The sequence below is a fragment of the Podarcis muralis genome, chromosome 17, assembly GCF_964188315.1.
Source record: "Podarcis muralis chromosome 17, rPodMur119.hap1.1, whole genome shotgun sequence".
In the NCBI taxonomy this organism is placed as follows: Eukaryota; Metazoa; Chordata; class Lepidosauria; order Squamata; family Lacertidae; genus Podarcis; species Podarcis muralis.
Window position 1 is genome coordinate 424,434 of NC_135671.1, and position 21,635 is coordinate 446,068.

At 46.1% G+C, this 21,635-nt stretch overlaps 2 protein-coding genes across 2 annotated transcripts; both read right to left on the minus strand.

Annotated features, from left to right (window-relative positions):
• Positions 1-591: 591 nt before the first annotated feature.
• Positions 592-11,817, minus strand: POPDC2 (popeye domain cAMP effector 2). The gene is made up of 4 exons (XM_077921707.1): positions 10,959-11,817; positions 7,994-8,102; positions 2,246-2,765; positions 592-948 (listed from the first exon to the last, which is right to left on the minus strand). Exons 1-3 carry the CDS (start codon positions 11,447-11,449, stop codon positions 2,283-2,285), a joined length of 1,083 nt encoding a protein of 360 aa, XP_077777833.1. The 5' UTR covers positions 11,450-11,817; the 3' UTR covers positions 592-948; positions 2,246-2,282.
• A 3,545-nt stretch (positions 11,818-15,362) lies between these two features.
• On the minus strand, positions 15,363-20,400 carry COX17 (cytochrome c oxidase copper chaperone COX17). The gene is made up of 3 exons (XM_028712733.2): positions 20,238-20,400; positions 17,355-17,472; positions 15,363-16,160 (listed from the first exon to the last, which is right to left on the minus strand). The coding sequence occupies exons 1-2, from the start codon at positions 20,369-20,371 to the stop codon at positions 17,388-17,390; spliced, it is 219 nt and encodes a 72-aa protein (XP_028568566.2). The 5' UTR covers positions 20,372-20,400; the 3' UTR covers positions 15,363-16,160; positions 17,355-17,387.
• Between the last annotated feature and the right edge of the window lie 1,235 nt (positions 20,401-21,635).

Consider the following 21,635-nt stretch of genomic DNA (forward strand, 5'->3'; position numbering starts at 1 on the left):
ATCCCTATATTCTGAACAAAATGCTTGTTTAACCTGGAGGTAAAAGGTAAAGGTAAAGGTACCCCTGCCCGTATGGGCCAGTTGTGTCCAACTCTGGGGTTGTGCGCCCATCTCACTTAAGAGGCCGGAGGCCAGCGCTGTCTGGAGACACTTCCGGGTCACGTGGCCAGCGTGACGAAGCTGCTCTGGCGAGCCAGCGCTGCACACGGAAACACCGTTTACCTTCCCGCTATAAAGCAGAACCAATTTATCTACTTGCACTTAGGGGTGCTTTCGAACTGCTAGGTGGGCAGGCGCTGGAACCGAACGACGGGAGCGCACCCCGCCACGGGGATTCGAACCGCCGACCTTTCGATCGGCAAGTCCTAGGCGCTGAGGTTTTACCCACAGCGCCACCCGACTGGAGGTAGGCTGTATGAATTGTGTATTGTGTAATAAAGATTGATTGAGTTTCAGGTTAAAAACGGACCTTGAGAACGAATTAAATTCTGAACCTGAGGTGCCACTGTAATTCCCTCCTACCATGTTTTGCAATAGAAGACTACTCAACAGCCCCTCAACAGAGAGCAAATTCCATTCATTAGCTATAGATACCATTTCCAAGACGTTTAATGCACCTCACAGCAGAACCGTACGGCAAGTGCTCAAGAATACAATCAGAAATAGCCTGGTGCCACTACAGGTCAACAATCTGTGGGAAGTGTTCCAACATCACACTTCAGTCTCATGCATGCACTTCCAAGTGCGCCATGCGGGTGCTGGTGCAATCCACGTGTCGACACACAAGTAATGAGCCCCATTATGATCAGCCGTAAGTGACCATCTGGTGACGTGTGGGTCTTTGAGAGTCCAAACTCTTTCTCTAGAGTTCTGGGGTCTGCGTAGGAGCCAGAGGGGCTCGTCTTTTGGCAGAGGCCTGGCGATTACTCCTCGGGAGGCTTCCAGAAGCTGCAGGACAAAAAGCATATTGTCATTCTCGTTAGAACTATTTATCCACACTGTTATGCGTTTGTGGGGTCCAGAGTTTATGGGTGCAATACACCCATGATTTGTGGATCTAGTAAATGTTGGCGTTTAATCAGCGCTTGGAGTATTGAAATGGGCTGGCGGATGTTGGATTGAGCTAAAATACAGGCCAAACCTGTGCTCAGGAAATTGCCGGGGTGAACCATCAAGGAGATACAGTGGTACCTCAGTTTTCGAACTTCTCCGTTGACAAACATTTTGGTTTATGAACACTGTAAACACAGAAGTATATTCTTCGGTTTTAGAACAAGCCTCAGAAGTCGAACATGCCACGTGGCTTCCGCTAAGTGCAAGATCCAGAGGCCTAGCTGTCAGCTGTTGAGTCTTCGGTTTTCAAACATTTCAAAACTAGGACCCACGTACTTACGGGACCGCCTCTCCTGGTATGCCCCGCGGAGGACCTTAAGGTCCATAAATAACAACACTTTGTCAGGTCCTAATTTGCAACGTCTTGAACTGGCTTTGAAAGCTTATGCTGAACCTACATGTCTAGCAGGTATAACCTCCAGGCAGGCTTGAGGCTCAAACCTCACATTTGAAGCTGCTTGGATTGGGGCCACTTGTCAGGGACCGTGCTGAGGAGGACTGCACTGAGAAGGAATGGTGGGAGCCTCCCCCTCCCCCTGTTCCTGAATCTTCCCAAGAGCAGGAGGACAGTATAGATTTGGAATAGCGGTTTGCAGAGGGGCATAGTTCAGAAGGCAGAAGCTGGGAAATACTGGATGGGGAACAGCTAGCAGAAGAAACATTAGAAGAGAGAGTTAACAGATTCACAGTCTCTGGACAGCATTCACCCCCCTTCTCCAAGGACATGGAGAGCTCAGAAAGTGTTAGAATGGAAAACGCAGAAGTTACAAGCTCAGGTTACAAGACGTAGGAGTGGCGTAGATTAATAGGGACAAAGGGGGAGGAGTGACCCATTTCTAGGAGACGTGCTCTTTGTTCTCTCAGTGTGATTATTAAAGATTCTAACTGGTAAGACACTCCTTTCGTTTGATCTTTTGTTACTGCCATGGGGGAAGAAGCCAATTTCCCAAAGCCTGACACTACTTCATGCTGTAAGGAGGACTCAGACTAGCCTTTTGGAGTCTAGATGTGCGTCCTTCACATCCTGCAAGGAAAACCAGCACAATGGTGTGCACAGCATGCTGGACACATCAAACACCACCTCCCAGCACACACAGTTGTGTTTCTTCCTAACATCACAAAGAGTACTTACTTACACAGGGTGATGTGTGCCCATGTTAGAAGTGCCCTCACTTCATATATTCCCCTTCGCTCAAATAGTCCATAAAGGACCCTGTCAACTCAGCAAAATCTTCCATTACAAGACTGGTAGAATCCTCACCAGACAGGTCACTGTCAGGCCGAGGTCTCCTGAGATGGGCAGGAGGGGCAGGAGGAGACACAGTGCAAGGGGCCGCAGGAGCTGTCTGGACAAATGTGGGTGCATGGCCCGAGGGCACTGCTGGACCCTCGCTTTCCTCTGGTTCTTTCTCCAGCTCCATGTCAGAAGAGGCAGGTCCCAGGACATGGTAGAGGCTGGGAAGGCGGATGTCAAACCGCAAGCCGAATTTAGCAAAAAGCTTCTCATTCAGGGCATACAGTTTCTCTGAGATGTCAAAGCCAAGGAGGACTGAGAAGAGGCGGGCGATATAGCGCTCTTTGGCCAGGAGCAAGTAGAGATCCTTCCTTTGCCAAGTGATGAAGCTACAGTCAGTCTCTGCTGTCAGCGTTACCTGCAGAGGGAAGGAGAGAGGAGAGGTGGCTACCTCAGACCTTTGTATCGAGTGTAAAAAAAAGTCACCACACTGTCCAAACTTCTGCTGCAATACTGTCCCTGTTAAGTTGTGGGCGAACATATCAGACGACACAGCGATTCTTCAAACAGCCCTTGTTTATTCAGAGGCCAGAACAGAACTGAACTGAAGGGTTCAGCCAGCCTGCTTATATAGAGCTCCAGTACAATGTAACTTTAACAATTTTCTAAAACTATCCAATCACTGAACATCACTTTCGATCCCTTACAGTGGTGCCTCGCAAGACGAAAAGAATCCGTTCCGCGAGTCTCTTCGTCTTGCGGTTTTTTCATCTTGCAAAGCAAACCCATTAGCGGCTTAGCGGATTAGCGCTATTAGCGGCTTAGCGGGCTTAGCGGATCAGCTGATAAGCGGCTTAGCGGCTTGGGAAAAAGGGGGGGGGGAGGAAAAAAACCCTGCAGGAACTCGCAAGACATTTTCGTCTTGCGAAGCAAGCCCATAGGAAATTCGTTTTGCGAAGCACCTCCAAAACGGAAAACCCTTTCGTCTAGCGGGTTTTCCGTCTTGCGAGGCATTCGTCTTGCGGGGCACCACTGTATTTCAATAACTATCTACAGTATCCCCCTGCTGGCCCAGGGTGAGAACTTCAGTACATAACTTTTGAATTCAAATGTTTTTGGAAAGGAGATTTTACAATAAATATGCCTGGAAAAGTTTGTACTGTACTGTAGGAATGTTTTTTACTATAAAACGCCTTAGTACCTGAAAGATAACCTCTTCTCATATGTATCATCTACCTGTGCCCCATGATTATCAATCAGCTGAGGCTCTCCTTCAAGTATCCTCACAATCAGATATATGGGAGATGTTGACACAGAAGAGGACCTTTTTAAGAGTGACACACAAATGCACACTACTGTGGAATGTTCTTCTCGAAGAGGCTTACCTGTCATCAACCATAATGTATTTTTGGTGGCAGGTGAAGATCTTTTTATTTTCAGAGTCTTTAAAAATTACTTAAAATTATGAAATAGTGGACATTAACATTTTAATCTCTGAATCTCACTGTGATTTTAGGAGGTGTTTTGACATCACAAAGATGCTCTCTGCTGCTCTGCAAATAGCTACACAACAAATCCTAAAATCCATAACAAATTATGTTCTAGCAGAGTTCATACAGACAAGTTTCAACCACAGCTTAATAATATGTGGCTGAACTGTATGTACAAACTCTGCTGGGACATAATTTCTTTCAGTTTTTAGGATTTTTGTTAGACCTTTTCTTAGATTCGCAATTGTTTAATTTGTTTATCGCCAAGAGAAGTTTGGTGATGAGGCCTCCGATAAATGCAATGAATAACATTTGCCTCCACTGTGTGCGTTATGCTAGCACAGGTGTAAATAAAGCAAAAATCGCAAACCACCGTATGGTGCCAATTCTCTCTGACACCCAACAACACCGTTCCTGTATTTTATCTGAAATCATTTAAATGAGAGCTGCTTCTTTTGTTTTTACGGGGGAAATGTAAAACTCTGGCAAGAGAGAAAAGATGTGTGTTTCCCCAGACTTTTGAAATGTACACAGGATTTCATTCACTGGAGTGGGCAAATGAGACGTTGGCATGTGCAGGGTGGCAAGAGCTCAGCCACATTCTCCTGGAGGCCTCCCTGGGTCCAGGAATCTCCTTGGCCAAGACCCAAGGAATGGTGGCTTGGGAAGCAGAACATGGACAGGCGACACGCCATGTCCTTGAGTCTGATATTTAAGGCTGCTGCCAAGCAAGCAGTTGCTTCGGCCTCCTCACTGAGGGGAGCCAGAATAGGATCGCTTTCCGAAGGGAGCTCTGAAAGACTTCCAGGGATGAGAAACCCATTTTCAAAGCAGCATTTTCCAGCCCATTAGAAAACTTGGTCAGCTTATAGTGAAATCATATAATGTTATTCCAATGCAATAAAAATCAGTTTTTGCTGTTTTCTACAAGAAACGCAGTCAAACCTAATAGGGGAAAAGGATCGGTTTCTAAGGGAAGCAAGAGGAACGCTGCTGTGCTTGTTTCCTTGATACAGCCTCAGGCTTTAAAAATAATCTGATGCTTCAAGGAAATTTCAGCCAGTTTACGAGCTTCAGGGCAAAATGAGAGATGTGACAAGCTGCCCAACTGACTCCCTGTTGTTGTTGTTTTAAAAAAGCACACACACAGAAAATGTTGATTATGAGCAGAAAAATATCCAGAAGGGAATGGGTTAAAGTGTGTGTGTGTGTGTGTGTGTGTGTGTGTGTGTGTGTACGTACGCACGCACGCACGCGCACACACACACACACACACACACACACGTGTTCTTCAGAGCCTCCCATGTCTGTTTTTTGTTTTGTTTTTATAATAATATTTTATTAGAGTTTTCCAGAGAATTAACATCAACAAAAATCAACAAAAAACACAAAAAACAAACAACAGAAATCAAAAATCCAAACAAAAAAACAGAAAAAAGAAAAATACAAAGGAAAAAATTTAGCATAAAAAAAGAACACTCTTTCATATTATAACTTTCAAAACCTTATTCTCTTTGCTTTCACCCGCCTTCCCTTCTTGTATTCTACTTTAAAAATTAGTTCAGCAAGATCGTTCATTATTCATTTTAAACCTTTTTCCCTCCCTTTATAATCTTATTTATCTTAATCGCTAGAACCCCTTCATTTCATTTTCAGAGCCTTCAACATTCTCCCATGTCTGTTTTTTGGTTTAAAAAAGAAAAAGAAAACTGAGGAAATATAATGTATGTCGCATTTTTAGTTTAGGCAGCAACAAAACAGTACAGAACGTACGAAAGAAGTACGGTATGATGTCTGTGATGTTGAGCCCGTGAATTTGGAAAACGGCAAGCATCAAAGCACATTGCAGCCTCTGCAGTCACAGACAGCTCAGACTTGAAGCATCCTGGAAAGGGCCCAAATTTGCCACCTCCTTTCCTCCTAAAACTGTGTCCCATATCTTATCTACATCCCCCCTTAACTTTTGTAGCACAGCTATTCCATGAAGACGTTCGCCTCAGAGGCAGCTGCTGGGCACTCCGTACAGGAATGGATATTTGAGATTTTTCCGCAGCTTGTCATTGTGCGTTCTATTTTAAAGTTCCCTGCAGGCCGTCACCGTCCCATTGAGTATAGTGAACAATCCATTTATCAGCCCAGACGACAAAACTCTTACCGTGTCACAGATCCTGACTCTGAATTCTTAAAAGGACCTCAGACACAGGGCGGCACCACTCATTCCAAACATTTATGCAGGAATTGTACTTGGACTTACTGAGTGTTTTAGAAGAATTTTTTGATAGAGCAATCTTATGGCGTGTGGAGTTGTCCAGCGTTAAAAATACTGTGACATGGATGTCCCATAATAATGAAAGTTACAGATAGGTAGCCGTGTTGGCAACTCATTACCAAACTTAAAACCATGGAGAGACCTGGTCTGAACAAAGACATTGGATTCTTATCTCATTATACATGACAAAGCCATTTTTCACCTTCTCACCCCTTGCTTTTCCCTGTAAGACCTATTGCAGTCGTTAAGAGTCGTCAACAGGCTCATCACAGCTATCTGCCAATCACCCATTCCCACCACCCTTCTGAGTAATACCCCTCCCCACCTTCTCACTATATAGAAGGATCTGGCAACTTCCGTTTCAGTGTATCTGAAGAAGTGTGCATGCACACGAAAGCTCATACCAAGAACTAACTTAGTTGGTCTTTAAGGTGCTACTGGAAGGAATTTTTTTTTATTTGACCATAATAATGAAGTTAATCCCAAAGTCAGCTTTCCTCTGGAATGTCATGGCCATTTCAAACATATACAGCTGGTCTCAAGAGAATTTAAAGGCAAGCTGAACCCAGGAGAGCTCAGCTTTGAATCCCAACCCTTGGGCTTTGGGAATCCAGTTGCTTTGGAGATCCAAACAGCTATTTTAAGCATCCCCAGTTTGGATGTTCACCTTTCTTTTCTCTAACGGCAGATCTCCATAGATCACCACAGACACTGCTTTTGAAAGTCTCCTCGCTTTCAAAGTACAGTCGTACCTCGGCTCCTGAACGCATTGGGAGTCGAATGTTCCTGCTCCCGAAAGATTGAAAACCAGAAGTGAATATTCCAGTTTTCGAATGTTCTTTTGGAAGCCGAACGTCTGATGGGGCTTCCGATTGGCTGCAGGAGCTTCCTGCAGCTAATCAGAAGCTGCGCTTTGGTTTCCAAACATTTTGGAAGTCGAACGGATTTCCAGAACGGATTCTGTTCGACTTCCGAGGTATGATTTGTATGCAGCTTGCTATGTGGCATCAGTGGGGTAGAGGTAGGATTACTAAGAAACATAAGCCCAAAGATTTTTTGAGTGCATGGAATGACTAGAGCAGTTCTTTGCCTCTATTACACCCTCCCATCAGATGTCAAGGAAATAAACAACTACAGTGGTACCTCTAGATGCGAACGGGATCCGTTCCGCAGCCCCGTTTGCATCTAGAAGCAAACGTAACCCGAGTCCACGTGTCTGCGCATGCATGGGTCATGTTTTGGCGCTTCTGCGCATGACATCATTTTGAGAGTCTGCGCATGCACAAGAGGCGAAACCCGGAAGTAACGCGCTCCGTTACTTCTGGGTTGCCGCAACTCGAACGCACTCAACCCGAAGCACATTCAACCCGAGGTATGACTGTACAGTCAAACCTTGGCTCCCGAACGGCTCCATTTTCGAACAATTCAGCTCCCGAATGCCAAAAACTCGGAAGTAAATGCTCCGGTTTTCAAACATTTCTTGGAAGCTGAACACCCAATGTGGCTTCTGCTGAGTGCAGGAAGATCTTGCAACCGACCAGAAGCTATAATTCAGTTGTTGGAACGTTTTGGAAGCCTGGAACGGGCTTTCAGGACGGATTACGTTTGACAACCGAGGTTTGACTGTATCTGATTTTTAGAAGACATCTGAAGGCAGCCCGGTATAGGGAAGTTTTTAATGTTTGATGTCTCACTGTGTTGTAATTTGTTGGAAGTTGCCCCGAGTGGCTGGGGGAACCCGGTCAGATGGGTGGCATATAAATAAGTTGTTGTTCTTGTTGTGATATGATTCTGACCCAGAAAGTAAACAAAGAAACAAAAACCACCACACACACAACACACAATCTCAAAACCCCCCAAAGATGCAATTGTGTTCTGTGAGGTTACCTGAAATGTTCCCTCTTCGGAAGGAGGCAGTGATTCCCACTCAGGGGAATCCAGGAACTGATATGGGAAGACATAATGTAGAAATTGTCCGTCCTGGCTCACTCTAACCCTAATTGGGGCAGGGGGGAAGAAAAAGACATATTTTAAAGCAGATTCATTTTTTAAAAATTCTTCCCAAAGTTTATACAGCGCATGATAATACCTGCCCCCACCCCAAGGTGGATCTCAACAGAAATTACTCTTGCGCCGCTGGCCTCGCATCTGACGGTAGGGGCGCGGGGGAAATGTTCTGGCAGGTATACGAGGGAGCAGGTAAGTGGTCCTCATGCAGTTGCGCAAACATTTTTTAAAAAATATGTATTATTGCATTCACATCCCACCTTTGCATTAAGGCAGTCAAGGCAGTTTATAATACAAAATATTAACCCATCCTAAGAAATGCATACCCTCCAACATTTCTCCGATGGAAATTTGGACGTCCTGGTACAAAATATTATCAGGCGAACTTCAGGAGCTGATAGGCGTTTGGTTCAAGGCCTGAGTTTCTCTTAGGCCTTCCCAGAGAGCATCCACGTCTTGAATAGCTCCGGAGTGGGGGTGGGGTGGGGTGAGGGGCCCCCGACACGTCTCTCAGGGTTGCAAAACAGAAAGAGATGGCAAAGAGCTTCAAAAGACCCACTCCAAACGGAGTGAAGGCTTTTCGACATGAGTTGCACGGCAAAATATCACTTGATAAAGATAGGCATCGAAATTTCTGAATAAAACCCAAAAAGAAAAGGACAAAACAGCCCCTGGAAGGCAGGACACATGCTTATTATAAGCAGCACATGTGTACAGCACAGGATAGACAGCAATAGATGGCACCAATTGTGGATAATTTGCATCAGCAAACAGGCAGAGGGTGGCCTCTGCTGCAGTAGCTCAACTTCCGCTTAGGCAGTTGCATCGTTATCATTATCATCATCATCATCATCATCATCATCATCATCATTATTTAATACAGTATCATCTATGCAAATGACATTTTACAAGATTAAAGGCTGCATTGAGAATGGTGTGATAATGGCAATTATTATTCTATATTACAGTGGTACCTCGGGTTAAGAACTTAATTCGTTCCAGAGGTCCGTTCTTAACCTGAAACTGTTCTTAACCTGAAGCACCACTTTAGCTAATGGGGCCTCCTACTGCTGCTGCCGCGCCGCCGGAGCACGATTTCTGTTCTCATCCTGAAGCAAAGTTCTTAACCCAAGGTACTATTTCTGGGTTAGCGGAGTCTGTAACCTGAAGCATCTGTAACCCGAGGTACCACTGTATTCTATATTTATACACCGCCTTTCCCCCCTGATGGGACAGTATGGTCTTTGGTGCAAAAACTGGCCATGGACTCTTCATTTCTGATTATCTAAGCAAGTTTCAGGCTCTATACCAGGAAACATGTCTCTGTTTTGTTTTTCTGTTGTTGGGGGCTTTTGATGGAACACACAAGCAGGAAGAGAAGGGAACTATAGCTCAGTGGCCAATACAGATTGCAAATCCCCTTCCCACCCATTGTACAACCATCTCCTTTCCCTTACGCTTTATGTGCCCCAACCCTAATTCCTCCAGGTTGTGACAACTGCAAAACAGTCTCCAAATTCTGCATCACAGCATAAACTAAAAGAAGCCAACAAATCAAGCAAACTAGATAAAACCTGGCCCACGGGAGAAATATTTTTCTTTTTTAATGTAAAATTCCAGATCCCTTGAGTGTGGAACACTTCAGACATAACCGACATATGGCAGAAAAGAATGGAATAGATACAACCCAATTACGGCAACTGTTCCCACCATACAAAAAACCCTGAACCAAACTTCTGCTGCCACATTTAAAGCTTGTATTTTTTTAAGCCTTTGAGAAGGTGCAGCATCCTTGTTGTTTGCCAGCTGCTTTATCTGCTTTGTCAGGTAACCTTACCTGAAAACAAGGATTCACTTGCAAGGAGCCATGACCTTAATTTTACAGTACACCTCTCTCCCTAAACGCTGAGGGCCAGATTACATGACTGCAGGGCCATGCGCAACTGTAGCTCAACAGTCCTGCCAAGCATCCTCAGGAGGAGACCATTTGCAACAGAAAAGCATTGTGGATCCTTAAGCCCTCACCCTCCTTCCCCTTTTCCCATGGATAGCCATGTTGAGAAGGTAAAAAAAAAGCCTAAATCTGTAAGAAGGTAAAGCTGGGCTGCACAACTTCAGCATACAAGCTGGGACTTCAGAACCTCCAAGTGTTCCTATTTTCCAGGGATCCTGGATTTACAGAAGACATCCCGGTTTCTGATTTGATCCTGGAATGTCCCGGTTTTCCTTAGAACGTCCCTATTTCCATCAGAGAAATGTTGGAAAGTATAGAGTTATGTGACCCCCGAGCCAAGGAGATAAGTAACGATACAACCTGTAGAAGACATCTGAAGGCAGCCCTGCATAGGGGAGTTTTTTTATGTTTACTTTTTAATTGTGTTTTTATATATGTTGGAAGCTGCCCAGAGTGGCTGGGGCAACCCAGTCAGATGGGCAGGGTATCAATAATAATAATATTATTATTTTGTAATAGGACGTCCTTATTTTCATTGGATAAATGTTGGAGGGTATGGGATGGAATGCTTCTTCATACATGCACACAAAAGGAGCCCTCCATTAAGAAAACTAGATGCCAGAGAGGAAGTTCTAACCTAGTCTTCTCAATGGCATACAAGGTCTTTTTGGAGAAAATGACAAGAAGGGTGTACTCCATCACATGAGTTGAGTCCTCAAATGCAGAGTAAAGTGATACAGCCAAGACACAGGTTTTACCACCTATGTGAGAACTTGGAGAATGCATGGGTTGGTTTGTTTTTCATGCCACTCCATCTATTTTTCCAAAGCACCAGTTGGGTCAGTTTTCTAATGCCCAGAAAAAATATTGTCAGGGGAAGGTGCGGCCTACCTGCCAGACAACAAGAATGACAGACGATCAATTGACGTCTTGCCCTCCACAGCATAGTTCTGGTCTTTGGCCAGGGGCAAAACCTGCTCCTCACAACACTTGACGATTTCTTTGTAGACCTGAGGTGGCACTTGCAGAGGCTGGCACAGTTGCTTGTAGAGCATGTCGAATTCTTCCGGGAAGGCGTGTTGACGGAGTTGGTAAACTAGGTGAGCCAACTGAAGGAGACAGATCAGAACGAAGAGCATGTTCCAGATGAAGATGTCCAGTCCACAAGCATCTAGCCAGCCCCAGAGCGCAGCGCAGAAGAAACCAGCGGTCAAGACGCCAAAGATGAAGATGGAGCCAACCATTCCACTTCCTCCCATGAATCCCAAGAGGAGGAGGAAGCCAGCAAGGTGATAGATCGCTCCTTCCATATTCTGCTTCCATCCCTCACATAAAATTGGGTAGAAAACAATCCGATCCAAGAGGGTGCTGTTTGTACTCATTTTCCTTGTCTCCTAACCTCTGCACCAATATGTCTTGAAAAATTATACTGGAGAACTTGTAAAACCAGTTCCTAGAACTGGAGCTGAACAGTAGCTATGTCTGAGAGCAGCCTTTCTCAGCCTGTGGGTCCCCAGAACATTTTCAAAATTATGAATGTGTTTGCACCAAACACCCCCAGGAACCCCTTCCCCCAAAGTGGAAGACCAAATGTGGTTTGCAGGAGTCCAGTCTCATACCAATCAGCTGCACCAACTTGCAGAAGCACCAGAAATTCAATCTGGAAGGAAGCGACGCCTTTCAGTTTGAGAACTCCCGGGAAGAAGAGCTGGGAAGAGTTGCCTGCGGCTTGCTCCCTCGCCGGCCGTGTGAGAAAATGAAAATAGACTCGGGGAAAGAGCAGCAGCCAGGGCAGAAGGGGCGGGGAAGGGAGCAGCGGAGGGTACTTGTGTTTAATTTGGAATGTATAGCACCCGGCTACGGAAAGAAGAGCGACCCCAAATAGATAACCATGTTTGGAATTGAAATCCAAGAAGCAGAGGCCGAGAGGCGAAGAGAGGCCAGCCGGGCGATGGCCACTTAACATAACCAGAGAACTAGATTACACAGAGTATTGTCTGCGTAGATGCTTTCAGTCTGTTCCCAGGGCTTGCTTGGCAGAACAAATCCCCTCTCATATCACAAGGCGGGGGGAGGAATTTCCTCTATCATGAACTGCAAGCCGCAGAAAACAAGATAAGGTAGGGTTTTAGGGAGGGGGGGTGTTGGCTATAGACCACAGTATCCAAAGCAAGTGGCAACAGCTGGGATTTTAAAAATTAGACAGAAGCTGCGGATCAGAGTCTGGTCAAACAAGCTGCAATATTTCGAGGCTGCAAATTTTATAAATGATTCAGACAGAAGACTGGAGTGGTCAACGAAGGAAGTTTGCTTGACCTTTAACAGTGATATATCAAAAGAACAGCTCCTTTGCTGTCCCATTTCTTGCTTGGTGTTCCCCAGAGCTGCTTCCTTCCAGTGCTGGAACGCTTTGATTCCTATTTTTCAGCCACTAGAAGGACGCAACAGATGCGGTGGAGTGGACTTTCCACTTTTAATATTATGCTACCGATCTTAAAGCCACCGCTGTGCTGGGTCTGACTGCAGAGAAAGAGAGAACAGCAGAGCTTTCAAAATTTGTGTCATGACATTTTAATGTGTCGGCTTTAGTGTGTAGCTGTGTCACGTAAATGCTCCCGGCGCTCCTCCCGGGGCTGGAAATGGGTTGTTTTAACCTCCCTTTTGCTAGGAAAACTCAATTACTGTGTCACGAACTGAAGCACGTCTAAAAAGTGTATCAGCGACGTGAAAAGTTTCGAAAGCTCTGGAGTGCCGGGGGTCTGAGGGGGACAAGTATCCCTGTCTTTCTCTGTGAGATAGGAAGACAGCTGAGCTGCTGTCACAAAGCAATGTCAGACAAGCCTTACCTTACATTATATACTGGTGGTTTTTCTGAGCAGGAATGTGAGCAGGTTTATGTGTAAATACTGCATTGGGCAGGGAGGGGGGAAACGGAAAGAGATGAAAATTATTCCATTAAAAATGGATTAAAATATAGTCTTTTCCCTTTCTTTCAAAATAGAGTGATCCCCAAGAAAACAGAAGCTGGCCGTCCTACAATAAGGCATTTTCATTTATGATTTTATGTGAAGTGGAAAGAACTATCAGGCAACAAGGAACCCAGGATTAAGATGGTATTCAGACTTCAAATTACCCTGTAAAACCCGCAGAGTTAAACTGATCTCACACTTCTGAGCAGATAACAGTGTGGTATACTTCACATTTTTCTTGGCTTCCTTGAAAACAAGTGGCAGTATGCAAGGACTGGAGTTTTAAGAGTTTGAAATGCAAAACAATGTCCTAAATAAATTATGGTTGGTGCACACCTTAATCATTTTGTGTCACCAAATACAAAATATCAGGTTGACCCTTTCATCAAGAGGGACAAAAGACACCTCACACACTGCAAGATAACATGTCCTTGCAGATTTAAGTTATCCAAAGTAAGTTTTGGGTGCAAAGATCTCAGTATTCTCAGAACATCTGAAGTGTGTTTAATCTTGCCTGGCCTCCTTGGGAACAGGTATGCAGGGCCCAATCCAAAGTGTTGGTGCTGACCAATGGAGCCTTCCATGACTCAAGACCTGAAAGACAAACCTCTTCCCACATGAACCGACCCAGACCCTGCACTTGTCACCCGAGGCCCTTCTCTGTGTCCCCCTCCCTGAGAGATTTGGAGGGTGACAGGAGAACAGGCCTTTTCTATGGTGGCTCTCTCTCGAGGCTCGCCTGGCGCCATCATTAAATGTCTTTAGGCTCCAGGCAAACATTTGTCATTATCCAAGCCTTCAGCCATTAAATATTCTTGTTTAGTCGTTTAGTCGTGTCCGCCTCTTCGTGACCCCCTGGACCAGAGCACGCCAGGCCCTCCTGTCTTCCACTGCCTCCCGCAGTTTGGTCAAGCTCATGTTAGTAGCTTCAAGAACACTGTCCAACCATCTTGTCCTCTGCTGTCCCCTTCTCCTTGCGCCCTCCATCTTTCCCAACATCAGGATCTTTTCCAGGGAGTCGTCTCTTCTCAGGAGGTGGCCAAAGTCTTGGAGCCTCAGCTTCAGGATCTGACCTTCCAGTGAGCACTCAGGGCTGATTTCCTTCAGAATGGAGAGGTTGGATCTTCTTGCAGTCCATGGGACTCTCAAGAGTCTCATCCAGCACCAAAATAAATATAAGATTGTCCTAATAATTTATTCTAGAGGGACGCGGGTGGCGCTGTGGGTAAAAGCCTCAGCGCCTAGGGCTTGCCGATCAAAAGGTCGGCAGTTCGAATCCCCGCGGCGGGGTGCGCTCCCGTTGCTCGGTCCCAGCGCCTGCCAATCTAGCAGTTTCGAAAACACCTCCGAGTGCAAGTAGATAAATAGGGACCGCTTACTAGCGGGAAGGTAAACGGCATTTCCGTGTGCAGCTCTGGCTCGCCAGAGCAGCTTCGTCACGCTGGCCACATGACCGGGAAGTGTCTCCGGACAGCGCTGGCCCCCGGCCTCTTAAGTGAGATGGGCGCACAACCCTAGAGTCTGTCAAGACTGGCCCGTATGGGCAGGGGTACCTTTACCTTTATAATTTATTCTAATTTCAGAATTTAGGATTTCCATACATAAGGCCTTTGTGTGAGAGTTAGAAATTCTAATCTATTATCAGACTTCAAGGAAAAATACTAGTGGAGAATACAGAAAATGTATCAGAATGCAGAAGTCAACAGTTGTATCCAGTGCTTTTTCCCTGGGGGGACACAAGGGTACGCATACCCCTAAACATTTTGTGAATCTTTGTACTTTTTTCCATTTACTGTATTTATTGTTCCCAATTTGAACTATAAAATGGTGATTTTCTTGAGTGAAAATGAGAGTACCCCTAAACATTTTTTAGTAAAAAAACAACACTGGTTGTATCCATGGTGGCTTTTGTCTGAGCAAAAATTAAGTTTTCCTCTTGCAAGTTGGGTACCAGATTTTTAGTGAACCCCCCCTACTGATTTTTAACGCCCAGGCACCACCCCAAAAGCTGTTCCTGAGGGACCCTCTAGCTATAATAGGACATGACAAGGACACTGCAAAGGGGAGGGGGGGAGAGACCAATAAAAATCTGGCGCCTCAACTTGTAGGAGCACATTTTGCTAAAGCCACACTGCCAGTGGATGCGATTCCACAGAAAACGGAACTCCATCAGGCAGCTGCTCTCAGGTAAGGAGAAAAACAAGGGTTACATTGAGCTAATTCTGTTTAAGTAATATTGAGCAGACTAGAATTCCCTGAAATTTACAAGAACTGGAATGTCTTCAAGTGTCTTTTTCTGTTTTACATGCATCAGAGTCTGAAGGTGTCAGAAGCAGCTTTCATTTTATTTATTTATTGACAAAATAATTCCATCCACAAACTTGACACAGGCCAGGACCTGTCCTGCACTTCAATATAAGGTCACTTGGAAAGCTTTGCATCTTACCCTGAAAGCCCTGACAGAAAGATTAAATACAAATCTAACAAATAAAAGAAAACAAACCAACCAACCAAGCCAGCTTCACCACCCAACTACGCAGTTGACATTTGTGCAGCTTCGCTATGGATTTACTACAGCAGCCCCTTCTCCAGAGAGGTAAGTTATGCAATGCTGGAACCCATGAATTATATTTTTCACACACAAAGTATTATTATGTCCATCTACCCAGCTGGGTAGCCATGCAGCCTACACACAGCAAATCTACAATTTGATTTTGACCTCTGCTGAAAAAGGAGCTTGGCAGATTGCAATGGAAACTTGAGTACGTGCACACATACTTGTCCAATCCAACAGCATCTCTGAATTTTTATTGATTGAGCATATTTAATTCCAGTGCATACATGGGAGGGTGGTGACATAGTTTCCCAGATACAACTGCATCATACAGGAGCCAGTTTTGTTGTGCTCAAATGAGAATGTTAAAACATTTATTCAGGAGAATCTCTCATATTATCACTTAGGCAGGATCCAGCAGTGGAAGAAGACTGTAACTCAACACACTCCTCTGATTTTAGAATCCATCGTATTTTTCCCCAATAAATTCATCTTCTGATAAATAAACACCCGTGTTCAAGCAGCCATGAAGAGTAAAGTCCCCAAACTAATATTTCAACAGCAAATCACCTAGAGGGAAAAGGGAGAAAAGGTCCAATAAGAAGCAGTTTTAGCTATATATCTCATCTATTAGCAATGATGTTCCTCTAAAACTTATGTTGGGAAGTTAATGAAAGCAATGACTGCAAGTAAAACATACCAAGGATTAATTTATGCCTTATTTGTAGTTATTTTACGTCTACCATCATCACCACTATCTGCCACCACAGAACTGGCGGTTTTACTTAACCACAGTGACTTTGAAGACTTACTGGACTTGGAAGGTTAACACAATGGACCATATACTTCAAACTTTCGACGGAATGTTTGTACCCAAAGAATCCCTAGCAGAAGCCTGTCCAAGAAAGGAGAGTCTGCAACTTGTTCCAGTGCTAAATTTCTCTTACATTTAACAAAATCTACCTCCTGGCTTGTTACAAATCTAAAAGCATCAGTCACCCAATGCTTGCTTTTGTCAGGCATACAAAGTAGACACATTGACATTTTTGCCCAACGATTTTTAAGGTGTTTGGTAAAGTATATTCAGAGTACTTATGAAAGGCTCTCATCATGTTTTGATGTTCAAACAATACACTATAAAAGGAAGTTTATTTACTCCAAACTTCCTGTTTTAAATTCTTTACAAGCCTAAATCTGCAGGGGCGTGTTTACTATGTTAAAAGGTATTATCATGGTAATGACCCCTTGTTTGTTTTATTATTACATTCATATACCACACTCAAGTGGGACGCAGGTGGCGCTGTGGGTTAAACCACAGAGCCTAGGACTTGCTGATCAGAAGGTCAGCTGTTCGAATTCCCGCGACGGGGTGAGCTCCCGTTGCTCGGTCCCTGCTCCTGCCCACCTAGCAGTTCGAAAGCACCTCAAAGTGCAAGTAGATAAATAGGTTCCACTCCGGCGGGAAGGTAAATGGTGTTTCCGTGCGCTGCTCTGGTTCACCAGAAGCGGCTTAGTCCTGCTGGTCACATGACCCGGAAGCTGTACGCCGGCTCCCTCGGCCAATAAAGCGAGATGAGCGCCACAACCCCAGAGCTCACCCCGGGAGCTCACCCCGTCGTGGCGATTCGAACCGCCAACCTTCTGATCGGCAAGCCCTAGGCTCTGTGGTTTAACCCACAGCGCCACCCGCGTCCCTCACCTTGACAGCTACCAGCATGCATTTCCCCTGAAAAATGGCACCATTGCAAGAGGACATCCATTTACCTTCCAAACATTCAGATGTGTGCTCCATCTTGTTCATATCTTAAAACCCAAGGCTCTCATGCACTCCTTGTGGGCCTCAATAAGAGCACCACAGTGTTCTTCTCCTTTTTCGATGATGCTGCAAGACAAAATTTCCCAATTAAGCAATTTCACAAATTAGGGAGTTGACTTGATGAGCGCTGAGGAAGACTAGCCTGGAATTGACGGCACTCTTTGGTACAAATGCCCAACTGTACTCCACCTGCGTTTGCAGATTACACTTTCTTCCTCCAAAGGAATGAATGGTTGCAATTTGCGTCCCATTCAGATCACCTTTCTGGTAAGGCTACAGGAAAGCTGCATGTTGTTGGTTAAAAAGAATCAGGTAAACAGTCTTTTCTGTTTTACAAAATGCAGTGGCTGATATTTTGATGCGAAGAGAAGAGAACAGGGCTCAAAGAGGCTCCCTAACCCTTTTCCCAGAGGTGTTTTCCCAGTGAAGCACTATCACTAGCTACTCAGAAGCATGGAAATATAAGGGATGGGAAATCCCTGTATGGGGCAGCTACATATTCCTGCATTGCAGGGGGTTGGAGTAGATCAGAGCTTTCTAACCTGTGTGTCGCGACACATTAGTGCGTCAACTGCAGCGTGTGTCAAGTGAACACCCCTCACACTCAACCCAGGGCTGGAAAGAGGTTAGTTTTGTCAGTCTGCATTTCTTAGTGCAGAAAGTATTGATCTGATGTGTAGAGATCTTTCCTATTCTACTTAATTCAAGAGGGTTCTCTGTGTGAAAGAAACAAGCAGAAGGTTCGTGACTGGATTATTCCTTCTGCTGAGTACTTAAAGTGGCTTAAAGTGGTTCTGTTCTCTCTTCTGTCAAGGCCATGCGGACTATAAAAGTACGGCCAGAAGGAGCCCGGGTTTCACTTTCTCTATCTGTTTTCCTTCTGGTGTGGTGTTCCGTGCACAGTATGCTTAAGTGTTAAGGTTTAGACTCGTTACAAGTTATTTGTAAGTTTAAGTGACGTCTGCTGCAACTGGATCTCTTATGAACAGTGCCAATCCTGAATGTATTGGATTTGTGAAACATTATGCTCATTTGCCTTCAGGAGCAGTAAAGCTCTGCTGGATGAAATATTAATTGCCTCTGGCCTATTTTTGGAGAATCCTGCAACGTGTTTTAAGTTTTTACTCTGCTAACGATACAGTGGTACCTCTAGATAAGAATGGGATCCATTCCAGAGTCCCGTTCGCATCTAGAGGTAAACGTAACTAATGACGGCACATCTGCGCATGCACGTGTCGCTTTTCGCCCCTTCTGCGCATGACGTCATTTTGAGCATCTGCGCATGTGGCGAAACCCGGAAGTCACGCACTCTGTTCCTTCCGGGTTGCTGAGGAGTGCAACTCGAATGCACTCAACTCAAAGCAATAAATATACCTGAGGTATGACTGTACATTGGAATCTGTTCTGGATTAATATCGAGTAGAATTTCAATGACAAGTTTGACCTCAGTTTGCTAGTAAAACCGAATTACTGTGTTGTGAAAAGATGCGTGTCTAGAAAAGTGTCTTGCTGACATGAAAAGTTTGGAAAGCTCTGTACCCTCTGGGTCCCTTAAAGGTAAAGGTAAAGGTAAAGGGACCCCTGACCATTAGGTCCAGTTGTGGCCGACTCTGGGGTTGTGGCGCTCATCTCACTTTATTGGCCGAGGGAGCCGGCGTACAGCTTCCGGGTCATGTGGCCAGCAGGACTAAGCCGCTTTTGGCGAACCAGAGAAGCGCATGGAAATGCCGTTTGCCTTCCCGCCAGAGCGATACCTATTTATCTACTTGCACTTTGATGTGCTTTCGAACTGCTAGGTTGGCAGAAGGGACCGAGCAACGGGAGCTCACCCCATCGCAGGGATTCAAACCGCCGACCTTCTGATCGGCAAGCCCTAGACTCAGTGGTTTAGACCACAGCGCCACACGTGTCCCTGTGGCAACACTAAAAGGTAAAGGGACCCCTGACCATTAGGTCCAGTCGTGGCCGACTCTAGAGTTGGCGCTCATCTTGCTCTATAGGCCGAGGGAGCCGGCGTACAGCTTCCAGGTCATGTGGCCAGCAGGACTAAGCCGCTTCTGGCGAACTAGAGCAGTGCACGGAAACGCCGTTTACCTTCCCGACGGAGCGGTAATTATTTACTTGCACTTTGACATGCTTTTGAACTGCTAGGTGGGCAGGAGCAGGGACTGAGCAACGGGAGCTCACCCCGTCGCGGGGATTCGAACTGCTGACCTTCTGATCGGCAAGTCCTAGGCTTTGTGGTTTAACCCACAGCACCACCCGTGTCCCTTGTAATAATAATAATAATTTATTATTTATACCCCGTCCATCTAGCTGGGTTTCCCCAGCCACTCTGGGCGGCTTCCAACTGAATATTAAAAACAGTACAGCATCCAACATTAAAAACTTCCCTAAAGAGGGCTGCCTTCAGACGACTTTTAAAAGTAAAATAGTTGTTTATTGCTTTGACATCTGCTGGGAGGGCGTTCCAGAGGGCGGGCGCCACCACCGAGAAGGCCCTTGTAAACCCGAGTTACCGTGTCGTGAAAAGACGCGTGTCTCGCAAAGTGTCTCGCCGACATGGAAAGCTCTGCCCCCCCCCCTCTGGGTCCCCCCTTCCAACTCGACGATTCTCACACCAGGCCGCCAACGCCCATGGCGAGTCCCCCCAAGAGGAAAGGAGGAAGCGGCCGGGAGGCTGCCGGTTCCCGCAGGGGCTCCGCTTCCTTCTGCTCCGAGGAGGCGAGCTCCCGATGATCCGCCCTGCGCTGCCCGGTCCCCCGCCGCCCCCGAGGCCGGGACCCCGCCTGAGTCCTCCAAGGGCCACACGGAAGGCCCCCGTTACCCACCAGGCGTCGCGCGCCCGCTTGGTCTCCGGGCAGGCGCAGCAGGGCTTGAGGGAGGGCGGAGGCTTCTGCTCGGCCGCCGCCGCCGCCGCGGGGGACGGGAGACCCGGAGAGTCGCGGGGGGACACGGTCGACATGGCTGCCGGTCGCGCAGGCGCAGAAAGACGCACGCACCCACGCCCCGGCGCCGGGTGTCCGTCTCGCCACTCACTTCCGCCGCCTCTTCCGCCACACCCGGCTCGCCATTGGACGCCGGGCGAGGGGGAGGAGGTCGGTGGGAGTGCGCCTGCGCGCGCGCCCCAGAGCGGAGAAAGACCGTCCCGAAATGATAGAGGTGGGAGGACTTGGCTTCAAGGACTGCTCGAGGGTCTATTGCAGCGAAATAAAATAAAATAAAAAGACACGACAGCACAATCGCCTTGGTTTGCAGTTGGGCCAAAGGGGGGATGGAGAGGAGATAGAAATAGGCTGAGCCAGCCAGCAGTCTTCTACCTTTTCAGGATCAGATCCCACATTTAATATTGCAGCTGCAAGAAGGGTTTTGTTTTTTATCCACCCACCCCGTTCATGCCAACTTTTCTTTTCTTTTTTAAAGAGTGGCCGTGTCACGCAGGAATGACAGTATCAGGCTCCAAAAAAAGGAAAAAGATAAGGATAAAAGGAGGCAGACGAAGGGGCAACAACTTCAGCGAGAAGCAGAGTTTGTTTGTTGGCTTTGAATGGAATAATAATGCACAATATTTAGCAAACCCCCAAAAAAGAAAGAAAAAAAGAAAAGTATTACACTCCAAAATGCTTTCTGACACTGTTACTGTATTTGGGACTGCAAGCTCTTCAGAACAAGCGGCCTGCCCTCTTGTCTTCATAGATTCCTAGAGTTGTGGAGGGGGAAGGGACGACGAGGGTCATCTAGTCCAACCCCCTGCAAGGCAGGACTCTTCTGTGAAGTCCTATGCGCGCTGACCATGCTATGAGAACAAATGCAAACTTAAAAGCTAAGGGAATTCTGGACTCCTTTCCCTCCCTCTTCTCTCCTAAAAGAAAAAGAAAAAACCCAAAGAGAAATTAGCAGCGGTGTCGCTGATATGATCAAGAGCTGACGCACTACTGGAAGACAAATGCACTAAGCAACACATGGATACAAGCATCACAGTGGTACCTTGGGTTAGAGACGCTTCAGGTTGAAGATGAAGAAGGTTACAGACTCCGCTAACCCAAAAATAGTACCTTGGGTTAAGAACTTTGCTTCAGGATGAGAACAGAAATCGTGCAGCAGCGGCGTGGCAGCAGTGGGAGGCCCCTTCAGCTAAAGTGGTGCTTCAGGTTAAGAACAGTTTCAGGTTAAGAACGGACCTCTGGAACGAATTTAGTACCTAACCCGAGATATCACTGCATATCCGA